The 18,919-nt window shown below is 47.3% G+C and overlaps 6 protein-coding genes across 6 annotated transcripts; 2 read left to right on the top strand and 4 right to left on the bottom strand.

The window, feature by feature from the left end:
• Nucleotides 1-305: 305 nt before the first annotated feature.
• On the bottom strand, nucleotides 306-4,697 carry F5J12DRAFT_854794 (uncharacterized protein). Its single transcript, XM_051746643.1, has 10 exons — nucleotides 4,039-4,697; nucleotides 3,806-3,984; nucleotides 3,446-3,784; nucleotides 3,401-3,403; nucleotides 3,274-3,373; nucleotides 3,227-3,246; nucleotides 2,877-3,196; nucleotides 2,793-2,846; nucleotides 965-2,762; nucleotides 306-912 (listed from the first exon to the last, which is right to left on the bottom strand). Exons 1-10 carry the CDS (start codon nucleotides 4,613-4,615, stop codon nucleotides 412-414), a joined length of 3,891 nt encoding a protein of 1,296 aa, XP_051596531.1. The 5' UTR covers nucleotides 4,616-4,697; the 3' UTR covers nucleotides 306-411.
• F5J12DRAFT_746571 (uncharacterized protein) lies at nucleotides 4,698-6,619 on the top strand. Its single transcript, XM_051742082.1, has 11 exons — nucleotides 4,698-5,011; nucleotides 5,064-5,152; nucleotides 5,209-5,300; nucleotides 5,352-5,575; nucleotides 5,633-5,717; nucleotides 5,766-5,860; nucleotides 5,912-5,918; nucleotides 5,977-6,083; nucleotides 6,134-6,162; nucleotides 6,219-6,322; nucleotides 6,381-6,619. Exons 1-11 carry the CDS (start codon nucleotides 4,953-4,955, stop codon nucleotides 6,495-6,497), a joined length of 1,008 nt encoding a protein of 335 aa, XP_051596532.1. The 5' UTR covers nucleotides 4,698-4,952; the 3' UTR covers nucleotides 6,498-6,619.
• Nucleotides 6,620-7,495: 876 nt separating this feature from the next.
• On the bottom strand, nucleotides 7,496-8,097 carry F5J12DRAFT_785518 (uncharacterized protein; the record flags this gene model as incomplete). Its single annotated transcript, XM_051743252.1, has 3 exons — nucleotides 7,496-7,524; nucleotides 7,585-7,891; nucleotides 7,933-8,097. The coding sequence occupies 3 exons, from the start codon at nucleotides 8,095-8,097 to the stop codon at nucleotides 7,496-7,498; spliced, it is 501 nt and encodes a 166-aa protein (XP_051596533.1).
• Nucleotides 8,098-9,789: 1,692 nt separating this feature from the next.
• On the top strand, nucleotides 9,790-11,241 carry F5J12DRAFT_785519 (uncharacterized protein; the record flags this gene model as incomplete). Its single annotated transcript, XM_051743253.1, has 6 exons — nucleotides 9,790-9,934; nucleotides 9,984-10,162; nucleotides 10,383-10,541; nucleotides 10,818-10,993; nucleotides 11,071-11,184; nucleotides 11,223-11,241. 6 exons carry the CDS (start codon nucleotides 9,790-9,792, stop codon nucleotides 11,239-11,241), a joined length of 792 nt encoding a protein of 263 aa, XP_051596534.1.
• A 3,219-nt stretch (nucleotides 11,242-14,460) lies between these two features.
• Nucleotides 14,461-16,779, bottom strand: F5J12DRAFT_896377 (uncharacterized protein; the record flags this gene model as incomplete). The annotated part of the gene is made up of 2 exons (XM_051747932.1): nucleotides 14,461-14,702; nucleotides 16,518-16,779. The coding sequence occupies 2 exons, from the start codon at nucleotides 16,777-16,779 to the stop codon at nucleotides 14,461-14,463; spliced, it is 504 nt and encodes a 167-aa protein (XP_051596535.1).
• A 704-nt stretch (nucleotides 16,780-17,483) lies between these two features.
• F5J12DRAFT_725894 (uncharacterized protein) lies at nucleotides 17,484-17,801 on the bottom strand (the record flags this gene model as incomplete). The annotated part of the gene is made up of 2 exons (XM_051741677.1): nucleotides 17,484-17,683; nucleotides 17,732-17,801. Coding segments are annotated over 2 exons (270 nt in total), but the record flags the coding sequence as incomplete, so codon positions are not given.
• Between the last annotated feature and the right edge of the window lie 1,118 nt (nucleotides 17,802-18,919).

Raw genomic sequence — 18,919 nt, forward strand, 5'->3', positions numbered from 1 at the left:
AGACTGGCAGCCTTGACTTCGTTCTGGTAGGCAGCAAGTGCGACCTGAGAGTCTAAGGATTGTGCTGTGGGAGGTGCTCTCTGTAGCAGGCGACCTTTTATGTCAGATGCTACACGAATCAGCGAAACTGATTAGTAGGCATGAAAAAATTCACAGGTAAAGACAGTGCGTTTAGAACAGACAGAATCGGCTGCCGGTGAGATCTAGGAGTAGCCGGAACGGACGATTAGGGACTTACACCGCCGCACGGGACAGGTGCAAGTAGGAACTGAAAGGAATTTGGGCTGTGGGTGCTGCTCAACTCGCGCAGATTGAAGAGCTGGGAAGGAGCTCGCTACAACTGGTCACAGGAACTTGCAATTGCATACTTGAAGTCAGGATCGTCAGGGGCAAAATACAGTATACACCAATTTAGTCTTTCTTCCACCCAAAAATAACCTTGACCCGCTCAGCCATATCACCACTAATAACATCCCGTACATATTCCACCCTCTCTGCTTTATCTGACTCCGCTAAATCGCCTTCAAAGCATGATGGAGGCCACAAGAATCCACCTCTTGGACTTTGGCGGTACAACAAGACGTCGCGCACGGCTGGAGCATCACCCCGATTTAGAAGTAGCCGAAGCAGCGTTGGCCCTTGTAAGAGAACCAGGATGATTGACCGGGATCGCTCGGTGGTGCTGACTGTCATAACATCGCCTCCGTCCGTAGCGGTGTCATTGCTACTGGTCCCATCTTCAGCTGCCCTCGCAAGCCTCTGTAGGTCTGGCCACACCGTACACGCAACGTGATGGGCCGCAACAAGACGCAGAAACCCTTGTGGTGCATTCGTACCTGCAAGGAGCGCCTGGAGGTGCGCCCCAAGAATCCTTCCGTCGCGTTCGACAGGATACAAATACTCCCTGACGTCCTGGAAAAGTCGGCACATTGTTCGAGCCCGGCCATCCCAAGCCACAGCAGACGACCTGTTCCAAGCTGAGACGAACCGTCCTCACGACCTCAGTCACGGCACCGACACCACCACTCACGCCTGAACTGGCTCGTGAACCGTCTCCGGCTTCACACCATACAAGTCGGCGGTAGTCACTTGGGTAACGCATGGCCAGAGCCGGAATCAGAAGTGCGCCGAAGATCGGGTGGGCGAAAGATACGGAAGTATATAGTGCGACAAGATCCGTATAAAATTGGTAGAATGGGGTGTGAGTCTGGCCGAGGTACGTCTGCGACGCGATCTCTAGGTAGTTCTGGGGGGTGAACGGGGGAAGCGAAGCAGGTGTTGGTTCATTGCAAGTGGCGGTGGTGGGCGGAGATGGAGGGGGTGTTGGAAGTCGCTTTGGTGTAAGAGGGTCCAGTAGCCACTCCATCAACTTCTCCACGACACTATCTCGGAAGACTTCTGTCGACGAGTCCATTCCAAATGCACCGCCGCCAACGCCGTGTTCAAGCATGCAAACTTTCATACAAGCAAACACTACTTCGGCAGGTCCGAGAGCATATAGGCCGAGGCCCCAACGCTGAAGCACACCAGATGACACGTGGAGAAGTAGCAATGTAGCTCGCACGACCTCTACCTCTGATGCATCCCAACCAGTAGGCAGATTGCGGAAAACGGGTGATGTCCCTGACCTCAAGAGGTGCGTAAGCGGAGCTGTAAGCCAGTCCCGAGGCAGCGGAAGGCCAGTCTTGTCTTCTTCTGGCAGGTCAGGGGCGCCATCGGGAAGTCTAAGAGTCGTACTGCGGGAAATGCTCTCAGTCATGATGTGTAGGGGACCAAGGTAGACATTCAGGCTGGGACGGATGGTGTGCTCAAAGAAAGGTTTAAGAATGTCAGTCGCGACGGATGGAGGTTGCACCTGAAACCCGGCAATCTGAGGTGTCACGGGTAGAATACAGTTTTCTTCCATGGCAATTGCAGCACTCTCGTCTCCAGGAATGAGTCGGGTTATCATCGAAAGACCTTGAGCGAGCCACAAGTCTGGACCAGTTCCAGGAATATGTCGAGAAAGCCGATGGAAGTACACGAGCAGGCTGCTGAGAGGCCTCAGATGGACTTGAAGGTACATTCCGTGTTTTTGTGGTAACGACCAGACGGGATGTGTGACTAACTCAGCGCAGAGCTTGGATAGCCCTCCAAACGGGAGCGTAAACGGGGGGGAACCGAGTGGTACGTCTTTGAGAGGAGGTAGACAAGCGAGCCATAATCGGATCGCAGAGGAGAGGGCGTGGGTGGGTGTCACGATCAGCCTGAGAGCCTTTTCCATCCCAGGACCGTCTGTAGCCAGGATGCCCAAATGCTGCTTCACTGCTTCGAGAGCGGCACGCACAACTTTATGCTCTAATCCTTCTTCCGCTTCAAATCCAGGCTGAACAGATTCCAAAACCTCCGATCGCTCTTTTTCCCCACCTTTCATCCCATTAATCCTAGCTCCCTCCAACCATGCCGCCTCGACATTCCAAACAGCACTCCATACCTCCCAATCTTGTTCAGCCTCCGTCAAATCCTTCCTAAGCAGCCGCACTTCACTCTCCCAACCCCAGGCAGTCACCTGGCTCCATAGTATCTCATGCGGGGGAGTGGTAGCGTGAGGGTCGGTAGCACAGACTATCCAAACTTCCAAAAGGAATGACCACGCTGCACGTAGTTGCGATAACGTCTTTGGGGCCAACGGCGGCGATGACAGAACATATGAACCAAGAGCAGAGAAGTAGAGGGAAGCTGATGTGGCGATGTGAGAGTACAGCCCGTAGGAAGCCAAGATCCTATAAAATCGGAGTGTTTGGATCAGTAACGACGTTGCGAGAGGCGTTGGGAAAGGCGACGAATGCGGCAGAAGGGTGGCGAATCTAAGCAGGGCGTCTGCGGGTTCAAGTAACGTTGAAGCGTTTGAGCGAGAGGCGGACGCAAGGATAATGAGGAGGCGCAATGCCATAGGGTCAGGAAGGAAGGAATCTTCGCGGGGCGGGATAGGTGTCAGCAGGAACGTTTGAATGATGGCGGATACCAAATGAGGTACGGTCATTATAAAGTCAGCTAGCTCGTTCGACTCCTGCACGAATCGGTAAACAATAGCCAGTAACTGCTCAAGTGTTTCACGGGGAAGTGAAGCTTGTGCCAGTATTCCCGCGATGATCGGAAGTAGTTGTTCCGGGTGAGTCGAAGAGATAACATCAGGAGCGAGGTGGAGTTCGATGCCCTCGACGTCAGCAGTGTGATCGTCCCAAACGACTAGACATTCCCAAACCACTTCAACCGCCATGGCACCAACGCTACCGCGCTCACTGATGGCCGAAAGGCCAGCAGCAAGAGCTTGCTTACGGTGTTTACCTTCCTTTCCGACAAGCTCGGCGATCTTGTCTGGGGAGTTGCCGTCCTTGAGTTGTGTACCTAGGCGGTGAACGACCTTCGCGAGTACGCCAAGCATCAATGCACGTTGTGCAGGGACTGTGGATCGCGACAGAAGAAAGATGTCATCAAGTGTATAACCTGCCCGATTCCCTTCCGCATGGTGATGTAGCCCAAGATGGGATGGCAAAGTCTCCGAGAGTGGAGGCGGTATCGGTGCACCATTGAGGTCAAAGCGGAGTTCGGAGGAATCTGGGGAAGTCGAGGCTTGCATCCATTCGAGGTTTGGATCGTTCTCTGAGGCGTCCGGGAAATAGCGTCGGCGAATGTGCTCTGGAGTGCCCTCCTCCAGCTTGGAGTCGCCAGTCGCCGTTGCCGCACTCTCTTTATCGTCCGATGGACTGTCAATAGGGTGGGGTCGCTTTGAAGGAATCGATCCCTTGAACGTTCCAAGAGAAACGATAGAGCTATCTGGTTTGTCCGGGGGCGGTGGAAGTGCAAAGACTTGTCGTTTCGGAGAAACAGGGGCGGATTCATAGACGTAGATATCCTTGGGTGTGACCTCAGCAAAGCGAATTTTTTTACCCGTCCTACTGGGTGGACGCGTGCAGCTTCTCTGGGAAGAAAAAGTTGGCGGCGCTAAGTTCGGTCAAGTGAGAAAACTAGGACAAAGCGACAAAGTAACAACCTTACCACTTTGAGGAACACTTTCGAGGCTCCTCACTCGGAGGATGCCCGGTCGGGCACCCAAGGACAGCAACGTTGGCTTAGGGTGATGAATGGGGGGTCTTTCCGTCTGCTCGGAACTAATCACGTTTCGCTCCGCCTCCGTCTCTTGAGCAGCTTCCCGTGCGAGCTTCCTCTCTCTAGCCTCCCGAACTCGTCTCAGCAGGTCAGGAGCGTCGTTACCGAACTGGTCCAAAATGGACTTCCTCTCCTTCTCAATCTCCTCCGATGTCATGCTTGCCAGCTGTTGTTCATTCGCCCGACTGATATGATGCCGCAAGTCCTCAACATCCGTCGAGATGGCTTTGGTTTCAGCTGTGAGTGATGCCTGGGTCGTCACTACCACAGGGACTTCGTTGGATCGGATATCTGCATTGTTCACCTTCTTCTCTTCCCTCGCACGTGCGAACGCGCTCTTGGATCTGTGCTGCACGGCAGGAAATCCGATGCCGGGCTTCGCAGTAAATCTCGGCGTAGTGCTGGGTTGACTTGCTATCTTGCGCTCAACGACTGAGCCTATCATATTACGCTCGTTTTGAGGCATTCTTGACGCAATAGATGGCACAAATCGAAGTCTTGGATCATACCGCTGGCTGGACACCTGTTGCTGTGGTCGAAGGGGAATGTTCACGAATATCACGTAAGCAACTCGACATCCGTCAAATAAAACCCCTAACCACCGAGTGTCGGAGTCCCTGCGCAAGCACACTTCGTGCAGACTGACCCGATTCAACGACAAGCGAAACAGAAAGACTCGTATAATAGACGTATATTCCAGCCTATCCAATTCCTGTGTCTGCTTGCCTGCCTACCGTACACGTTATCAGATAAGGAGTGCTAACTTCCATCAAAAGTACGACGCTGAGTGTGCCGCGAACAAGATGTCTCTGGCAGATACAGCGGCCTCGGTGAGCGGTGCATTCGACAGTATACCCATTGTGTGCGTTTCCTCCTTCTACTGCGTCCGGTACTCGGCCTCAGCTGCTGGACAGCGATATAGGTCGTGCCTCGACACCCGAGGAACGAGCTGCTTTGGCTCAGCAGATAAGGAATGCCTGCATGAATGTCGGATTCTTTTACGGTGGGCATTGATCCTCCGACCTTTCCTTTCATCATTTTTCAACGACCTATTTGCAGTTAGCAACCATGGTATACCCCAAGAGACGATCGACGAGGTCTTCTCGGTGATGAAGGCTTATTTTTCTCTCCCGCTCGAGACGAAAATGAAGGTAGGCGCCACCATCCCTACATCACCCCAATCTTCGCCTCACCCAGAGAAGCTTTATCATAAAGAAATCGCGAATTTCAAAGGGTACGCACCCGTGTTAGACTCCAACATCGACCCAGCCAACAGAGGCGATCTACACGAGGGCTTCGAAATCGGTTGGGAAGAAATGTTACCCAAGGAGAATGACGAGAAGAGAGCGAATGATGGTGCTATGTCTGGAGCAAACGTATGGCCCTTGGAACCCACCAGGTTCCGTGAAGCATGTCTCAGCTACTAGTGCGTTTCATCATGACATACCCGCTCGAGCGTGCCTCATCCCATTTTGTGATCAAGCCATGCGGCTGTAGGTGTCGGAAAGGTCCTGTTCCGCCTCTTTGCCCTCGCATTGGATCTACCTGAGACGTACTTTGACGACAAGGTACCGATAGTTCCTACTTACCCAACTATCCTCGCCGACGGTTTCTAGACCAGGAATTCTGCCGCAATCATGCGGACTCTCCATTATCCACCTCAAACAGGTCCTGAAGACGACCGTATCGTTGGAATCGGTGCCCACACAGAGTAAACGTTCCGACTGTGCCTTTGAATGTGTCTTGATAAATTTCCTCCCAGTTTCGAGGTTGGGATTCTGCTCAAAGAGTCTGACTGTCCCAATTCTGGACTAAAATAACATCCAGTGTTTCACTATCTTATGGCAGGAGTCTGGTATTCAAGCTCTTCAGGTGTTAAACTCGGAGAAACAGTGGATAAATGCACCTCCGATTCCAGGAACACTGGTCATCAAGTGCGTAGCAGATTGAAAGGGATCCAAATCACCAAACTGATTGTGCCTAGTATCGGGGACCAGCTTGCACGATGGACAAGTGAGCTGCCATTCTGATCACACGTACTGACGCTGTTTCACATGCTCCCCTGAAAGACGACATATTTAGGTCTACCGTGCACAGGGCGATCAACAGGAGCGGCGTCCGCCGATATTCCATTCCGCTGTTCTTCGGCACGGATTACCACGTCAATGTCGAGGTAAGTTTATCTCGACTTACAAGCTTGCTATGAAATCCAGATCAATCATTCCGCCCAGCCTATGCCAAGCTGTATATCTCCTGAGAGACCGCCCAAGTACGAACCCATTTCTGCAGGGGACTACGTCCAGAAGCGCCTGCGGGAGATGTACCACCAAAGTACTACGTCCTCGTGACACGACTGTGACCAACCAATTGTCTTTTTACCAACTACCGTTGTACCATATTTGCCAGCAGATATCAACTGAAAATATGCCTTCCCCTGCACTAGTTGATCCCCTGTACCCATGTCAATGTTACCTCACAGTCGTAGTGAGTGGTTGTCATTGTCGACCAGTGCGAAGTGGCAGCTATGCATGCCTCAACAAGCCTTCCACATACTGCACAGAGGACTAATCATGGGGATAGGCAAGACAGAACACTTGCCTTTATAGCAGAAGGGTGATTGGCTTGAAGAAGGTTCAGTAGTGAGTAGAGCTGATGATATCAATGAGAAGTCAATTTCAGTCTGAGGGTATAGCTCCCCACATCAGAGAAATGGGGAATGACAGAATTGTGGTCACAACCAGTCAGTGACAGGTTTAAACAGGTTTAAACCATTTTTTCACTTCCTGATGCAGGTCTCAAGTATATATACATGAAGGTCAGTGCATGGACCAGGTAGCGCTGAGTACATAAAACTACCATAAGGGGTTTTCTCCTGCTATACTAAGTAAAGAATGGTCATGGAATGTTATAGAATATCAGTAGAGTCATTATGACATGCTGGTCATCAGCAAAACACAAAAATGTGTTAGTAACTCATAGCTGCCCATAGTATTTGCACAATTCCATATTAGTCCAAAGCAATGTCAAGCATCCTAGCAACTCATAGTGCCAGAGTAGACTACACCAGACTTGCCCAAAGTAGTGGCCAGCATCCAAGCAACTCATAGCACCTGAGTAAGCCACACCAGTGATACCAGCAATCCAAAGACCAATAGCTACCTAGCATACAAGGGAACAGACACACCTAGCTAATACAGCAACCTAGATTCCCACTGTAGTAGAGAACTTGGTAGATCTAACTTTGTTCCTATGCATGAAGGCAACAACACACAGACATAACATACAGCATTTTTCAATAAGTACAGGAAAGTAATGGATAGTACTAGTCTAGATGAATGGCAAGTATTCAACTACCAGCATGCTCAATAACTGTGCCTATCAAGATCTGGCATAAGTAAAATAGTGGCCCAAAAGAAAAGAGCAAGCATAGCATACCATTGGACTTGAGAGATGGCTGCAGCTCACCAGCCAGAACACTAACATTGAAAATAGGCTCCCCCAGTTTGTGTTTTTTCATTGCTACACATAATGAGCCAACCTCCATATCTTTTTTGTGGACTCTTGCCTTGCCACTGCCTGCCTTGTACTTGTACAACTTGGCCATTGATTCATATTCATGGGTGATGCATGCAGCCAGAGCTTGTTCTGCACAAAAGACTTTGCATTGTGTGCATGCTACATTGAGAAGGAGAAGTGCCTCATGATTCAGCTGACTCTTTGATTCATGCTGCAGATTGAAAACCTATCAACGAGTGGTTATTAGGAAGGAAAAAAAGAACTTACTGTGTGAGTGGATGACTCCAATATTCCATACATCTCAGCTAAGACACCAGTTGTCTCCACTTTGACCTTGGCACTGCTAGAGGGACTGTTGCAGGAAGAGAACCTGCCATCACAAGGCTTATGGGGCAGTCCTTTGCTGCCTGGGCAATGCTTGACCATGGGCATGGTTGATCCAGCATGAAGGTGTGTGTGATTGAGGTTATAAATGGACATGAGTGACTATGTTTGTGAATGAGATGTGATTGGGTAGTATATGAGAAATACACTCCATAGCGATCCAAACAATGTCCTGATTTACACTGAAGTGATAATCATGTAACACGGAATCAGCCTGCCTGACCATCTAGAGTATGCCCTGCTGTCCAAGTTGCAGTAAAGGCAGCTTCCAGAGTCACAGCACTGTCACAATGCACATGAGCCAGCCATCCTCTGGGTGCAATACCTGGGTCAATAACTTAGTCTGCCTTCACAAGTCTCTCCAACCTTCAAGCTTGAACATTTGTAACTCTCAACACCCAACACACTTAGAAGATGTCCCAATGAGCACTGACCCCAATGACTATGCAACTCACAATTACCTGGATTTTGTTCATATGGCATTTGACATGTGGGGGCCAACCACAGATGACTTTGAGGGTGCAGCTAAAATGTTTGGACTTGGCCCAACATTTATGGACAAATTTAATGGCAACCAGTTCAGCAACCTAGGGGCATCAAATCTGTACTACCCCTTCAACTCCCACAATGAATGGGAGCTGGCATTGTGGTTACTTTGTTCAGGCCTGAGCATGAGAGCTATAGACTCTTTCTTGTCATTGTCAATCATAAGCCTGTCCCTATTCTCTCTGAAGATCATTATTGATGTGCACCAGATACAGCTACTAAATATTTCCTTTCATACAGCCAGAGCACTTCATGGGCTGGCTGAGTTACTCCCTGGTGGGCCACACTGGCACTCAATGGAGATTACTCCTTTCGCAGCCAACCAAACACCCTGTGCACATCATCTGTGAACCACAGATACAAGTTAGCTCTCCTCAGAGCCTCAGTTATGTTACAAATATTATCTTCGAGTCCTTCAGAGATACATTTACCTCCATAGCTCCCAGGTCCCTGATTGTCCCTCTGAAAACAATTCCCACATGTGTCCATAGCTATTCTGCCTCCTTCAACCAGGGTGGCTTGTCAGAGGACAGCCTGGTCAGCCTATACAATGATGATAGAAAGTGCTGGAACTGGGAGCTTCGTCCACCCCCAGGCTCTGATTCACCTCCCAAGCAACCTGGGCCACTTGCCTCAGGGCTGCTGGTAGAATTGGAAAAGCTCTGCTTTGAAAAGCAAGTTGCTCTGTTTCTCAATGCTATCAGAACTGCTGCCAAATCCATGATGCCCAGTCTATCCAGCAAACCCCAGTATCAATGGATGGTGGACTGGAGCAGAACCAGCTTGTAAGGTTCTACAGGTTATTCCTGAAAGCCCAACCTCATCCTTGTCGATAACACCCCAATATCCCTTGATGAGATTACATGGTTAAGTCCCAAAGTCATTGCCAAGTACTCAAAGGAGTCTTTCAAGCCAGCATCCCACCTTGGGAAGATGATGGACACTAAGGCATATCTAACCCTTGTTGACCAGCCCTGGAGGCACTATGTCCTTGGATTATCAATTACTGATAGTGAACTTCTTTGACTTCACTTTTATGACCACTCTGGTGGTGCAATCTCACCCTCTATCAATATCCACACTGACAGCAGAAGTCTTCATATATATTGTATGTGCTGTTGCATTCAGCTCCTGCTCAACCCTTGGCTTTGATTTGACCATAGAGATATCCCCCCATCCTGCACACAGCCACAAATGCACAGCACTTGCGATACCTCTCTCCCCTTTCCCCTCTCCTGCAACGCCATCTCCTCACTTGGAGTTGGGCATCCTCCCCAGTGCAAACTCACTCCTGACTCCCACATCACCCAAACACATCCCAGCAATCAGGAGGATCCAGGTAAACAAGACCTTCTACGAGGTGCTTGATGTATTATTCTTGAGCACAGGCTTTCTAGGAAGGGGTACTGTTTGTTACCTTGCATGCTACAATGGGGAATACTATGTCATCAAGGATTGTTGGGTGGAGGAGTTGGAGCAGAGGACAGCCCTGCATGAAGTCAACATGATGAAGCTGGTCCAGGACATCAATGGAGTTCCCAAGTTGCAACACTACTGGGTTGTCAAGGTTGAGCCAGGCATTGTTGATAAAACTGAACAATATTGTGATGAGAAGTGGTGATCATGCATGAAGTCTCGGAGAACTCATGTGCGATCGGCTATGAAGCTGTGTGCAAGGCCAATGGTAATGTTCAAGACAAAAAAGGAACTTGTTTCATGCATCTGAGATATTTTACAAAGTATGTATCCTCTTCCACTTGTAAAATCAATACTAATTGCTTTAACAGTCCAACAGCAGGCTCTCGAGAGGGGTGTCCTCCATTCAAGATTGTAGCATCAACAATACAATGATTGAGGACTTTGCAAATGGGTCACATGGCTTTCTCCTTGACTGGGAATTTGCTGTATGGGTCACATTACAGGGGAATATGACTTTGGGTGGCACAGTAAGTACTATGCAAAACATTTTGGAGCTCAAAGCTGATAGTATGCAAAGGGGACAGTCCCCTTCCTTTCAGTGAATATCCTTTGCCAACTCAAGGAAGCCATCACTAAAAGTGGAAAGACTAATGTCTCATTGATCCAGAATTGCACCTCTCTCACCTGTGAATTCATCAATCACCCTACTACTATACACCATACATTTGTGGATGATATCAAATGCCCTGTTCTATGTTTTCATCTGGATCCTCATCCTTTATGATGGGCCACTTGGCCATGAGTGTCAAGATATCAGCCATGAAAAGACACTTCTTGGCTTGTGGAGTGAAAAGGTGGCTGAAGATCTTAAAATTGCCAGATGCACCAAGTTCACATTCCTTAATGACCCATCTGAATCAAGGCTGGATTCCGAGGTCTCGCAATACTTTCAAGATCCAATCCCTCTGGCTAATGAGTGGTGTGTATTGCTTGGGCGGTCCCTGCTGCAGTGCAGTTCTCTGATGTTATCTCCCTTTTTGATCATTTCTTGGCCAGCATGCCATATGAGAAACCACCAGAGATGATGAATGCATTCCAGCAGATCATCGCCCAGCACAAAGTGCTTAATTCAAGCATGCGTCTGAGTCAGGAGAACAATATGGATGTTATGTCTTTGGCAATTATGTCTTCTAAATGCCTTTGTGAAGAGGTAAGGAGCATGGATAACCCTCCTATACCCAATAAATGCTTCAAAGGTGTGTAGTCTTAGCATGAATTTTATGTTTAGTTCACATTCTGTACATTGTGAGTCAAAGTGTGGTTCAGTGGTGAAAACCAACCAAAACCAACACAAAAGACAAAAAGAGGCAAGTGGTGGTGTGCCTATGCAGTACCTAGATGGTAGAACCTGTTCTTTGGGAGGGTTTTTGCAAGCTACAACACTCAAAGATGAGTGCTGAGGGTTGGGGGTGCTCCTGATGAAGAAGGAGCAGGAATGTGAGAGAATGCGAATAGGGTAGACTGCTGTCAGCCTACAGAAGGATGGATGACAACTTAATTCAATGTCCTAAGCTGCACTGAGCTCAGGGAGCTGCTTGGAGGCAAGTATATTGATGATAGACAAGGATAAGTGAAGTAGATGATAGTTAGACCCTTAATAAAGTCTCAACTATTGAAGCTGCTGAATGAATTACTGAGTGATGATAAAATGTGAGCAAGAGGGGCTCTCTGATGTCTTCCTTTTTTTTTTGCTATCTAAGTACAGTGATTTATATACAGTACAGGGGTGTTTCCCTTGGAAAACAAGGTGCAAACACTTGGTAAGTGATTGGTAACTGATGAGTAAGGAATGTAAGCGATGGGTAATTGTCTTGGAAAGCATTGGTAAGCATTGGTAAGCATAAGCAAGCCAAAAGGCAAAGAATCAGTAAGCAAAGTCAAAAGATTGGTAAGTATTGGTAATAGGTGAGTCAAAGACAGTCAGAAATGTCAAAGTATGAGTCAAGTAATGTCAGGAACTGGGAAAACACACTGGAATTGCATTAGGGGGAGGCTGTGCAGTGTCACATCTCAAAGAGATCACTTCTAGGCCAAGGTGGGATGACAGAGAGGCAGCACCTGATCTGATGCCAATATAGTACATCCAAAAGTGGACAGGGTGAGTCAGATGTCAACAGGGGTCAAGCTTTGGGGGTCTGTGGGGTGACAGGAGCATAGGGGATCACAACTTTCCCCCCCAAACCATCCTCTCAGTGAAGCAAATAAAAACCCCATGAACGAGGCTCTGTTGGAAGAGAGGATGAAGGGAGAGTGTCTTCTGCTGTATCTTGCAACAAGGAGGCAAGATGTGCATCATACTTGTCATGGATGCGAATCAGGGAGAGTGGAGAACAGTAGATTATACTGTAGCTGTTGCAATCTTGGAAGAATGATGGATAAGACTGGTATGAAGACATTGCAGGGAGCAGGGAGGAAGGATCCATATGCTTCTTGGACCAGAGAGACTGAAATGACCACATAAGACCTTTCCAAGGCAAATGACAGACCTGAGGTGACCAAAGAACAGTCCTCCTAGAGGTCATACTGACAAAAAGAACATGCTGTCCAAGCTGGATGGGCTGAGAGGGCACAGACAAGGGTGGGATGTACCAGGATGCTTCAGGACAGAAGCTGGTAGGAACTCCTGGTAGATATATGTAGCCATGGTCCCTAGCAAAGGGGACAAGTGAAATGATTGATGTAGAGGCAGCCATATCAGAAGAATTTAGCAAAATGAGCATCTTTTGGAGGGAGTGCTGTAGAAACATGTGGAGTGTGCAAATCCTTTCCAATTTTGGAAGGTAAGATTGCCATGGCTGAGCACTACAAGTGAGTGTGGGAATGGTCTTGGTATCTGCAGAAATGGTGGAGATATGTCAAAAACTGGAATGCTGTACATGGGCACTTAAGAATTTTAGCCAGCACTTAACCTGCTCCCTTTCTTTTTCTCTGGCACTGATGACCTGTTCTTGTGCGAGGGATGACTGCCAACATTCCTGGCTGTCCTTCTTCACATGAGGGCTATGGTCTTCATCTCCATTCATCAGCTGTATCCATGTCCACCTCACCAAACGCCTTTGGTGTGTGACACCAATGCACATGTTCTCCTCAAGTTTGTTGAAGATAATAAGTTGGTTTGCATTGCCAGGAGCAGCAAGGTAGTCAAGTATCTTGAAGTGATCCTGCTGAGGCATATCAAGGGCATTAATAATAAGCATTGCCATCTCCATACTTTGTTCAGCAGCTGTCTTTACTGGCACAGAGGGCATGGGGCTCATAGCAAGGCCACTGAGACTTTGCACCATTTGTTGCAATGCATCTTGGCCTTCCATCTGCATCTTTGCCTGTTCACTGAGCAGGTGAGACTTGGACACTGACCCAGCATCAGAGCCTGCACTGTCCACCATCTTGTGTTTTCCACAACTGACACTGGTCAGTGCCAAGGAGCTACTGGAGACTGTGGAAGGTGCAAGGAATGTGGAGGGGAGCAAGGGGGTGGGGGAACTTGATGCTGGTGTGTTGGGAGTTTGAGGAATCACAAAGGGAGAAAGTGAAGTTGATGCCACCTGATTGGAAGTCAACTGGGTGCTGGGGGTGGGTGTATCTGTTTTTTTCTTGGATTTTCCCCTTGGAGGATGGATGACATATTTGCCCTTCTCTGTTCCAGGTGAGAGCTGGTCCATGAGATGGAGGTGAGGCCACCCAGTGTTCTTGAACTTCTCTACTTTGTGATTAGCCTACAATTATGGTAAGCATGTGTGATTGCAGTAGATAAGAGCAATCAATACCTGCACCCATGCAAGCCACCAAGAATCATTGTCATCTGTAATTCCACAACCATGCTCATCTGACCAAGTCCAACCTGATGCACTCCTGAGATCATTCACAAGAGCATATGTCCTTTTGAGCTACAAAGACATCAGACAGCAAGATAATAATAAGACACTACTCACATCCCCATGGTACTTGCTTTTGCATGCTGATGTATGCTTTGGCACACCTCTGTACACTGGAAACTTGGCTCTCAAATGAGCTGCTGCTGCCTCAAAAACTGTGTCCTTGAACCCTCCATTGCTGGCATGAGGCAAAGACTTGAGTAAGAATTCAAGGAGAAGCAATCTCCTCCTCCATGTTCCAGAGACAGCTTTGTGTGCAGGTAGGTCTTTTACCAGCATTCTGCAGAATGGTAGGATCCACTGTGCCACTTGAGTGAAGAGATTGCCTAGATCCATTGCTGGATGAATCAGACATGTCAGGTGGCTCACTGCATAGGACTCCCAGGGGAGTGATGAACAGGACAAGGTTACATAATCATGTTCCCACAACCTATGTCACATGACACCATGAGAGAAATTTTCCATATCTTTTTTTTTCTCAAAATTTTTCAACTGGCATTCCAAACAGGGCCTAAAATAACAGTTCAAACTCTGCAGTGTTTATATTGGCAAGTTCAATCTCTGTGGCAACTGCCTCAGCAGTGGCAAGAGCATCATAGACTTCCTGAACCATTTCTGGTTTGGGAGTGGGCATCCACATGGTAGAAGGCAGAGCAATGGGTTCCTCTTGTTCCATATAAGGCAGAACTGGATCAAGATCCACATCATCATCTTGATCAGGAATAGCATGAGGCAAATAATGTGGTGGTTGTTCTGGCAGATTTAAAAACTATCACTGGCACCTCATGCCTAGGGAGCTCTGGAATGTCATCAGGAAGTTCCACAATTTGCTTGGGAATTTCCAGAGGAAGAAGTTGGCAGAGATTTTGAACATGTTGATACATGCTGATTAGGTCCTAGAACCTTGGCAAGACATTGTTTTTCTTCTTGGAGTTGTCAGATTTGATAGGGAAGCCAATTTTGATATACCTGGTACCATGTCAGAACACCCAAAGCCATTGCCCAATAAAGAGCAGAGGCAATGAAGGCAGAGTGGAAATTGGTAATGATACTGAACCACATGAAATAAACTGCTTGATAAAACCTGCATAGAAGTGAAATGACAAAAGTTGCCATCACCCAACCAAGTGCTTCTAGGCCATCCAAAGGCATTGTTTATAGTCATCACCAGTGAAACAAATGTCCTTTAGACAATGAGATATCTGAATAGAAGTCAGGGCTCATAACCTATTGCACAGAGGACTAATCATGGAGATAGGCAAGACAGAACACTTGCCTTTATAGCAGAAGGGTGATTGGCTTGAAGAAGGTTCGGTAGTGAGTAGAGCTGATGACATCAATGAGAAGTCAATTTCAGTCTGAGGGTATAGCTCCCCAGGTCTCGAGTATATATACATGAAAGTCAGTGCATGTACCAAGTAGCACTGAGTATCATAAAACTACCATAAGGAGTTTTCTCCTGCTATACTAAGTAAAGAATGGTCATGGAATGTTATAGAATATCAGTAGAGTCATTATGACATGCTGGTATAAGTGGTACAAGCAGATTAATCACATGAAAGTGATGATAACTGGATGTATGTAAGTTCATAAACTTCCTTAAACTTCCAACACCATGAAGTACAGTTGGGGACAAGCAAACACATCAAAAAACTTGTCTGATTTTTCCTGGATTACACATGCAACAGAGATGTACCTAAATCACTTAAATAGCTTATTTAGGCTTAGTTCATCATTTTTTCACAAGCCAATTCCCTTGAAAATGTGCCCTTGATGTCAACTAGTGTCCAAAAATTGGTGTGCCAAAAAGAAAATAGCTAAAAATACCAAAAAATATGCATTTAACTCCTTTTACTGAACTGAACACATTCCTGGAATGGAGAGTTGTCATGGGTCATGGTGCCACTTCAAAAAAAAAAGCAAACATTGGGCATATTTGCTTGTTCTTGCCAAAATTCCACTGCAGACTGAATCCAATTGAGTTTTGAATATTCTTACTAATTATTACTGGCAGTCAACAAAACCAAACATTGCTACAGTGAAAGAAGCTACAATGGACATCCTCAGTTCATGTCCTGTTAAAGTCATCTGGCACTTTATCATCCATTAGGGTCACTCAAAGTTGAAACACATGAGCAAACTCAAGTGAGGTTGAGTTGCAAGTTCAGTGAGTTTGTGGGTTAAGTATTTAAGTTCCAACTGTATATTAAACCTCTGCAGACAAGAGTGTGTGGTGCAGAAATGGTAGAGAGGTAGACAATGCTATTTAAAACTCTGAAAATGCTTATCAATAGAGATATCTGGCATATCTTGTTTTCTCAAACTCAATGGAGTGGGAATGACAACATGTTATATGCCTAGCTACTACATGACCATGTAGTGTGCATATATAGGGGGAGGGGGGGATATGTTGTACAGTGTATATGGGGGGGGGGGGATATGTTGCACAGCATGTATATAAGCAGGGGGGAAGGGGGATACATACTAGATGCTGATAAGAATGTGGTCATAAACTGTTGTTGAGTTTGTGAACATCTTCATTAGTTGACAAAGGGCCTTGGTCCTCACCACCAGCTACACCCTTCTGCAGGGCTAGGTTCTGCCCCTGAAGCTCTTCCAACTTCACTGTGAGTTTCATCTTCTCTAGCTCCTGAGCCACCATAGCTTCCTCATTGGCATACTGCTCATGCTGCATTGCAAGCTGGTGCTGACATTCAGCCAGGGAGCTGTTGGCCTTCTCATTCTCCTTCCAGTAGCCATACTGGAGATGGTGACATTTTGCCTCTGACCTTTCTTGTTGTGCCTGTTGGAACTGCTGTACAAAACTCATTAAGGCAGATGCAAGATTCAAGGAGAGTCAGTCAGCAGGCATTTCACAAGCACACTTCCAGGATGATTTTGATGACAGCTTTGAATCACTGTCATCCAAGAGCAGAGTGGTAGTGGGAGGGGAAGAAGATGAGAAACAGAGCATAAAAAACATGTTGGAGGATGTGATGTCAGAATCAGAAGAGTCATCTGTATTTGGGGTGGATGCTGACCTGGGTTTAAGAAGGGCTTGGTCCTGTTCAAGGGATGGATGTGTGGGCTGGAGTTTCAGATGGGGGGATATGAATGGGAAGGGGGGATCATCATTCAAGCTGATAGGATTGCCCTTGTTAAAAACAGGGGGGTGGGGGGACAGGATGGCAGGTGACCCAGGCATGGAGGACAGTGATGGGGCAAGTGACAAGCACTCAGATGCAACAGGAGGAAGGGGTGATGGTGCAGGCTTTTGAGAAAAAAATGGGAGGGGGGATGGGGAGGCTAATGTCAACTCAGAAAAAAATAGTGCAGGTGAGGGGGCAGCAGATAGTGATGATGATCTGAAGGGAGGGAGCAGTGGGGCTGCAGATGACAATGACCCCCACTCAGAACAGGAATGGGGGGGGTTGGATCATAAGCAATGGCATCTCAACATCCACACTCATCAAATCTTCTGCAAAAAAAAAGTCAGTAGTACCACTACCCTCTCCTATTTCACCTTCTTTGAGCTCAGGTGAATTTGGCACACCCACCAAGGAAAAACTGGGATCCCCACCTAATGGGTCTGGCTACAGCTTGAACAGCTTCGACCACATGCCTCATGAATCCCTGCCCACTATCAGCTGCACTCCAGGTGCTATTGTAGGCAGGGTTTGTGTGCCACCATCCATGCAATTCCCCCCACCATGGAAATTCCTTCTCGATCATTGCTGATAATGATTAGTAAAGTGACAGATGTGAAAAAAAAGTCTACATACCAATGATGTTTTTCATGCTGCTGCTGTCTACCAGATCCTCATAGGTACATCCAGCACCTGTCTGCCCAAGTAGCACATTCTGTTTTCAATACTTGGTTTTTAAACTGTAAAATTTTTAAGTGGTAGTTTTTTGATTCCAAAAAAAAGCACTTACACTTCAAGTTGACTGCAGATAGGAGCAGTGAAGACAGATGGGTTGTCTTGAGCAAGGGCCTGAAATTCAGGTGTCTCATCACTGACTGAGAAGATCACCTTTGTGATCTCAACATATATGGCACCCTTCCCATGTCACAATTGGTGCTTGCTCCTACCTTCCTCCCAAGCATCTTGTGTAGAGTCTGAGAAGAGCTTCTTTCATTCTGATTCATGGGTCCTGCACCACTCAATAAGACGATCGGTCCACACAGTATAGGATTTCTCCCAGAGAACTTGAGGGACTGCTACTTTTGTTGCCAATTTGAAGGGTTGCACTGCTGGGGGGGACCAGAGGAATCAGACTCCATGGATGACAGGCTGTTGATGATGATCAAGGAGAGTGAAGCAGAGAGTGGTTGGAGTTTGAATTCTGCCATCCTCAGCTGAAAACTCACATCAAACACCTGACAAACTCCCGACTCCACAGCCAAACCTCTGGCAACTTTGAGTTGCACTATTCACACCAAATTTTGAGTGCTTGAAGACTGGGACTTACAGGACAAGCTGCAGAGTGGGCAGTACAAAAGCAAAAACTATCACAATGAGTGATGATGGCCATTAAGGCAGTCCTTAATCTGTAGTGTATATACCCAAATTTGGCAATCTGGCCCCTAGGCATATAGATATTTTCACTCAAAAATCTGAAAAATTTGGCAAGCCAAAAAATATCATGGGAGAAACTCAGCAAGTATCTTTTTGGATGTATTTTCACTCGCTGGTTCCAAATCTGCCATTAGTTTGGTGTAAAATTTTCTCCTCGTGCCATTACTAAATTGGTGGCTTTGCTTGTCCCCGACTGTACCCACAAACCAATTTCCTTATGTAAGCGCATCAGGGGTGGTTTATACCCGACAGCCGACATCACCCAATTTACAGCAGGCAGGGTGCTCCCAGGGCTACCATGCTTGGGCGCTTGAACACCGAACGAGATCATGCCAATCACATCCTCACTGCCAAAACACTAAGTATTCGTTGGGGCCAGCATTTCCTACA

The sequence above is a fragment of the Pisolithus orientalis genome, assembly GCF_024613125.1.
Source record: "Pisolithus orientalis strain OTSU chromosome Unknown F5J12scaffold_38, whole genome shotgun sequence".
NCBI lineage: Eukaryota > Fungi > Basidiomycota > Agaricomycetes > Boletales > Pisolithaceae > Pisolithus > Pisolithus orientalis.